Source organism: Phalaenopsis equestris, unplaced genomic scaffold (assembly GCF_001263595.1).
Source record: "Phalaenopsis equestris unplaced genomic scaffold, ASM126359v1 Scaffold000002, whole genome shotgun sequence".
NCBI classification, from domain to species: domain Eukaryota; kingdom Viridiplantae; phylum Streptophyta; class Magnoliopsida; order Asparagales; family Orchidaceae; genus Phalaenopsis; species Phalaenopsis equestris.
The window spans coordinates 17,545,458-17,552,616 of NW_018164444.1; the positions used below are offsets into that span (position 1 = coordinate 17,545,458).

At 32.7% G+C, this 7,159-nt stretch overlaps 1 protein-coding gene across 1 annotated transcript in view; it reads right to left on the reverse strand.

Annotated features, from left to right (window-relative positions):
• Positions 1–1,476: 1,476 nt before the first annotated feature.
• Positions 1,477–7,159, reverse strand: part of LOC110034333 (vesicle transport v-SNARE 11-like) — an 8,811-nt gene continuing 3,128 nt past the window's right edge. Inside the window, exons 4-5 of the mRNA XM_020738612.1 lie at positions 5,050–5,220; positions 1,477–2,125 (exon numbers count right to left, since the gene is read on the reverse strand). Of these exons, the coding sequence (XP_020594271.1) occupies positions 1,973–2,125; positions 5,050–5,220 (324 nt within the window). The 3' untranslated portion in view covers positions 1,477–1,972. The remainder of the gene's footprint in view (positions 2,126–5,049; positions 5,221–7,159) is intronic.

Genomic DNA, 7,159 nt, shown 5'->3' on the forward strand with positions numbered 1-7,159 from the left:
GTGGTGGGGTGGGGGGGGGGAGTTAGGGATTAAGATTTTAATTATTTATATATGAGTTTAATTTTAGAGAAATTATTGAACCGCATGTGATCTACGGCGGTGTGATTGTATTGAGACCGTAGTTCAGCCGTGCAGTCATCCGTACGTAATAATTTTCCTTAATTTAGGGTTTTGGGAGTATGCGTTCACCCCTTAGTTGAGGTATTATATACATGTGATTAGCTAAGTATGATCTATATAGACACTGTAATATCTCACTTATCAATATTGGATGTGACTTTTCTCGTGATTTCTTAGTTTGTGAGGGATCGTTGGATGAACGGGGCTTGGCTTCAATTTGATCGAACATCTCGCTCCACTTGGTCGACCCGGTGTAGTACATAGTTTGTTGCTTTCGTTACGATTGGATGGAAATTTGTTTCTCAAGAGATGGATTTATATAAGACTATTGTTAGTGATATTATTAAGATTATCATTAAAAGATGGAATTTCTTTTTATCCCCTCTTTTTAATTTGATAGTGTTTCTTATAGCCTGAATTGACTCTATCCTCTTGTTTAGGCTTGAGAGCATCTGAGAGATTTTCAATGGCCTTTATAAGATGGAGAGCTGAAGTACAAATATGAAGTGATAATAGAACATTGGGTTCTTTCATTTTGAATTCCACGCTCCCATTCTAAAATATTACGTTTAGTAAACCAAACAGACGATCGATTAAGTAAATCCCACCACACTGCCGTAAACACGGCGTGATGTGACCCAGGATGTCGTCTATGCATCCCGATGACGGACATAATATTTTTTTCCCCTTTCCAACCATACCATAATATAGAAAAATTACACTATGGAAAAAATCCCTTAATACTTACTAGACGGCAAGTGGGACCCATCTATATGGTAATGCAAAAAAGCCCACCAATATATGAATTTTTGCGCTCTATTTAAAATTTGTGCAGGTCAATCCTATTACAAACGAATAGTACATAATATGATCCTTCTTAAGATTTTACCTAAATTATCACCAAGTGAAAATGCATACCATTCTTCCAAGGTTAAATCCGAATGACGTCGAGGTGGCGAGGTGATGCAAATATAAAATTTGATACAACACAATTTTGATAAATGAAGGGCATAAACCCACATTATACATGGTATTTTAAACAAATAATCACTTCTAGAATTTAATATGACATTTAATTTCCATGTTAATGTGATGGTAAAGCACCAAAAAATAGTTGTAGTGAAATTCACAAATGCAATTTCCTTCCTTCCCCTAAGTTTTTTATGGGCTACATTACACCTAATTCACATGCACTTACATAACTAAGATCTAAACTTTAAATTTTTATATTTATACCACTCAAATCATTCACATCACAAAAAAGATACCACCATGTTAACTTTTAAAAGGTACAGTATGCATTTCTTGCATAAGTAAAATAGTACATGGAAGTAAAAATTAAGGTTAGGTATTAGAAATGTAAATACACAGGAATTGAGTGGTATGTATGTAAATATTCCCTAATGGCATTCCATCACCTAAGAAAGCATTGCAACCTCATCCAAATATCATAAACACAAAAACAACAACAACAAACTTTTATCCCACATACAAAAATAGGGCTTTGGTATTATAAACTAAAAAAAAGGGGGGAATAATTACATACAGACCACTAGAAACATTGATATTTACAAATCAACAACCCAAGTGATTTTTTTGAACTACAGAACCGATGGATTTATGTGTATCACAATCAAACTATTGAGAATTTGATAAAAATGAAAAACATGAGTTGAGGTTTAACCATGAATTTTGATAATTGAGTGAGAACACGAAAAGTGGATGAAAGATGGTGGTTGATTTTTAAATAGCAAGTTTCGGGTGATCTGTATACAATTGCCCCAAAAAAAGAACAAAAAATTTACAAACACATATCATAGCAGGAGATGAGCATAATTCCAATGAAAATGATTTAATGGATGAGCTTAAAAGAAATAATTAAGATAATTGCCAGCAAGAGGGTTACTATTAAGCAGCCTATGATCCACTTGTTCCTGTTCATCCTTTTTGATATGGAAGCTAGCACCCTCCTGCTTCTGCCTATGTTATCATCCACACCATGCAACTGCACAAACCACAGAATAAATTATCAAAACAATTTACATGCATACCACTCGATTATAGGAATAGAGCTGAAGTTCAGAATTATATATAAAATTAGGAAGATTTACATACATACCACAGAATTATTATGTACTTATATATCTAACACCACCTAAACTTCAATTTTTGCATATGTATACCACCCTAACTATGCATGAAAAGGTGTTTTTCACTTAAAAATAGTGATACATAAGATGTGGTGTGAAAGATTTGAATGTTATCAATGTAAAAAGGGTAATGTTTAGGTGTTAGATATGTAAATACATAGGAACTGCCACAAACAAGAGACAAGGGGTCTAAATCTTTTTTCTTTTTGTTTTGGGGGCATCTGTTTTTGGGAACATTTACATATATAGAAGACAATTCTTATGTATTTACAAATCTCACACCTAAACTTCAGTATTTACACACATAGCACTTCAAATCTTTAATATCACATCAAAAGTAGTACTATTATCAATTTTTCATCCATAAGTTTAAAGCACCAAACTGCTATGTATGTAAATATAAAATTTTAGTGTCAAATATGTGAATGCATAAGAATTTTGTGCTACATATTAAAATTTTCCTTTTTATGAGCCAGGGTGAGAGCTCCAACCAGAAACTTGGATTTCTTCACTATGTTTCTAGCCAATATACTATGCAGTCGAGTACTTGTGGCCCAAATCTAATTGTACATTTCAAGAAATCTAATTGTAAGAATACTGTTGGCAAGATAAAAACTAAAGTTTGCACAGTTTTCTACGAACGGCCCGAATAGATTCGCATATTTTCAGTACTCTTTCTCCGCTCTATTGTTTTCTCTTAATCTTCCCCTCCATCACTACAGTAGTACAATCCTCAGTTGCCTGGATTATGGCAATACACTCCTTATTTTTATCTCTCTACGCCGTATTCTCAACCTTCATCTTGTAAAATTTTCTACCAATCAAACATTATGACCTTGCTTTGGGCTCAAACAAAGTGGTCCCTCCAATTTTGATATTTTGTTGATAAATTATCGAGAATCGTGGGTATTGAAAGTCGACAAACCAAGGCATTTGACCCGCCCACAATCCCCAACTTATTGAAACACCGTCTTCAATTAGAACATTATTCATTAAAGCATCAACTCTTTAACAACTGCTGCTCCCCATAAAGGTGTGACGTTGCATAATGTCTGGTTATTAAGACACATGAGAAGCTAGAAAGGCCACAATTAATGCCTCATGCAACTCCTTTCTTTGCTTAAAAAAGGGACAATTACATGCACAAAAAATGTTATTTATAAAACTATTACTCAGGTAATTTTTTTTAACTACAAAACCGATGCATTTAGGCGTGCCACAATCAAAAATTGAGAATATGATAAAAATGAAAAGGGGCATTTACATACATAGCATGCAATTCTTATGTATTCTAAAATTTTGTATTTATATGCATAGCACTCAAATCCTTAATATCACATTAAAAATAGCACTCTTAGCACTTTTTAAAAGTGAAGTACGCCTTCATGCATAGGTTTCAAGCACCAAAACACTATATATGTAAATATAAAAGTTTAGGCGTGAGATATGTAAATATATAGGAATTGTGCGCTACATATGTAAATTTTCAAAAATGAAAATTATGGGTTTTAGATTTTAACATGAATTTTAATGGTTCGGTAACAATTTGAATACTTGGATGAAGGAGCATGCTAGATTAGTAAATAGTAATGTTTCGAGTGATATGCGTGTAATTGTCCCTAACAAAAAAAAGAAGAAAAGCAGTGCAAGATGAAAGCGGTAGAGATCAAGGGATGAGATTTCAATCACGGGGTGAACTAAACCACAAGCCATACACTTCTCAGATCTTTCCTTCATCTTTTTAACAGCTTCTTTTACTCTTATTTGTCTAAAGGTCTCCATTCTACTCTCCTTATAGCGGATGTAAGCCACAAAATTGAACCACTTAAAAAATTATAATTGTATGTTATGAAAGAATGTTGCATTTTCATAAGTATTGTTTTGAAGATATGCAGCTAGTTTAGCTGGGTGCAGTAAATCATGGTCAATTAAAATCCCATAACTTACTCTTTTTTTTACATTTCAGAGGCAGAAACACTCTAAAAACAACAACAATAGTAATAATAATAATAATAATAATAAGGGGCATTTACATACATACCACCCAATTCCTTTGAATATACATATCTAACACCTAAACTTTGCCTTTTTACATTTATACAACACAAATCTTTCATATATCTCATAAAAAATATCACTTTTAACTTTTGAATAGTGAAATGCACCTTTTCATGTATAGGTAAAGGTGGTAATGTAAAAATTGAAGTTTAGGTGTTAGATATGTAAATACATAGGAATTGAGTGGTATGTATGTAAATACATAGGTCTTAAAAATGTATGAAGTCAGGGTCTCACTTGTTCTTAAGAAAGTGATGATTTTGTTCCTCTAATTTTAAGTCTAGAAAAAGCACCCATTGCGTTTGATAGAATTTAGAGAGGGTTGCGGAGCTTAAAATTAATTTTGATCTGCCTACATCCTACCAAATGATAAATATAACAAATTTCAGATTCTTTTAAAACATGTTTTCTAACTTAAAACAATAGAATAAGCATTAGGAATTAATAAAAAAAAGCAAGATTTACATACATACCACTCAATTCCTATATATTTACATACCTAACGCCTAAACTTCAATTTTTACATACATACCACCTTACCTATGCGTGCAAAAGAGTCTTTGACATTTTAAAGGTTAAAATGGTGTTATTTTTTATGTGATATGAGAGATTTGGATGATATAAACGTAACAAAGTAAAATTTTGGTGTTAGATATGTAAATTCATAGGAATTGAGAGGCATGTACGTAAACACCCCAAAAGAAAAGACCAAAGAACTTACTGTATTGTGAGCATGTAGAAGTGATTGCCGTTGTTCATGCAGATCTTGTAAAATTGAGACACCAAGTTCTTCTGTCCCTAACATGGTTCTTCTGCTCTCCCTTATCCTTTCGCTAGACTGGTTCAATCTCTCAGTTGACATTAACAGCCTTTCCCTTTGATCAGCAGAGACCTACACCATCTAATAATTCATGGTTAGCAAGGATAACCAACTACCAAAACAATTAGAAAGATTTACATGCATGAAAATGTGCAATTTACTTTTTAAAAGTTAAAATGGTGGTAGTGTCGATGTGATGTGAAAATTTTGGGTGGTATAAATGTATAAAGTAAAATATATGTGTTGGATATGTAAAAACATGAAAATTGGATGATTTGTAGGTAAATGCTCAAAACAAATATCAGGAGCTTTTTACATACATAGCATACAATTCTTATGTATTTACAAATCCCATGCCTAAACTTTCATAATTACCCATAGAACATTCAAATATTTGATATCACATTAAAAATAGCACTATTGCCGCTTTTTAAAAGTGAAATACACATTCTCATTCATAGATTTAAAACACCAGAGAGTTATGTATGTAATACACATTCTACATCTGAACATTCATAGGATTTAATAGATTTAAAGAGTTCTCCTCTAGCAAATTTAAAAAATGAAACAGATAGCCAAGCAATATATCTGAACTAAACATTAGTTGATAGTGTCATGTCAAACTGTTTTCAGGCTTCTAATCCTCTCAAGATTTATTAGATCTGGATTTACAGTGTGTAAAAAATCATATTTGTAGCCAAACAACCGAAAAGAATGACCGAGTGATTCAAATCATTAGTTTTGTAATAAATTCCAGCAGTATCTTCTGAATCATAAACATATCAAACAAAATGAGTACGGAAGATTTACATACATCTCAATTCCTATGTAGTTACATATCTAAGACGTAAACTTCAGTTTTTTCTTGCATGCCAACTTAACTATACATGAAAAAGTAGTATTTAGTAATTTAAAAGTTGCAATAATGGTATTTTTTATGTGATATGAAAGATTTAGGCGGTATAAATGCAAAAAAATAAAGTTTATGTTATAATTTAATGTTAAATAGATGTAACAAATGGTAAAATAAACAAAAGAAAGAGCACGCAAATTTTACGTGGAAAACCCAGGATGGAAAAACCAGATTCTGAAAAAAAGAATTCACTGTATTAAATAAGATATTACAACTGGAGAGTATCATTTACACAAAACAGAATATGCGTGTGTAGTTTTAGCAAGGCACCTTTACAACAACAACAACAACAACAAAGCCTTAATCCCAATACGTGGGGTCCACTGCATGAATCCTTTTTCTCCATTGTGTCCTATTTAGTGTCATATTTTCATTTAGTTCTAGTAAATTGAGATCATTTTTAATACAATAAGCCCAAGTCTTCCTAGGCCTACCTCTGTCTTTCTTAACACAAGTCGAATATAAAACATCTACTCTCCTAATTGCATCATCAGACGGTCGACGTTTAATGTGACCAAACCATCTAAGACGACTTTCTCTAATTTTGTCTGTCACATGAGCTACACCAACCCTATCACGAATATATTTATTTTGTATTTTGTCTCTAAGTGTAAAGCCACTCATCCACCTAATCATTCTCATCTCGGCAACACTTAAGTTATTATTATGCTTCTCTTTTAAAGGCCAACATCAGCGCCAAAGAGCATTGCAGGTCTCACCACCATCTTATAAAATTTTCCTTTCAGTCTAAGCGGTACTTTTTCATTACACAAAAGGCCCGAAGCATTCCTCCACTTCAACCAACCAACTTGAATTCTACTATTAACATCTCCATCTATATCACCATCGTTTTGAACAACGGACCCAATATATCTAAATCGTTCACACTTTTTAATAATTTGATCACCCAAAGTCACACTTTTGTCACTAGAGCTATTACTACTAAAATTGCATTCCATGTATTCGGTTTTAATTCTACTTGAACGAAGGCCTTTAGACTCCAATGTAGACCTCCATAATTCAAGTTTTTTCCTAAGCTTTTTCTCTCGTTTTATCCACGAGAAGGATATCATCAGCAAAAAGCACACACCAAGGTAC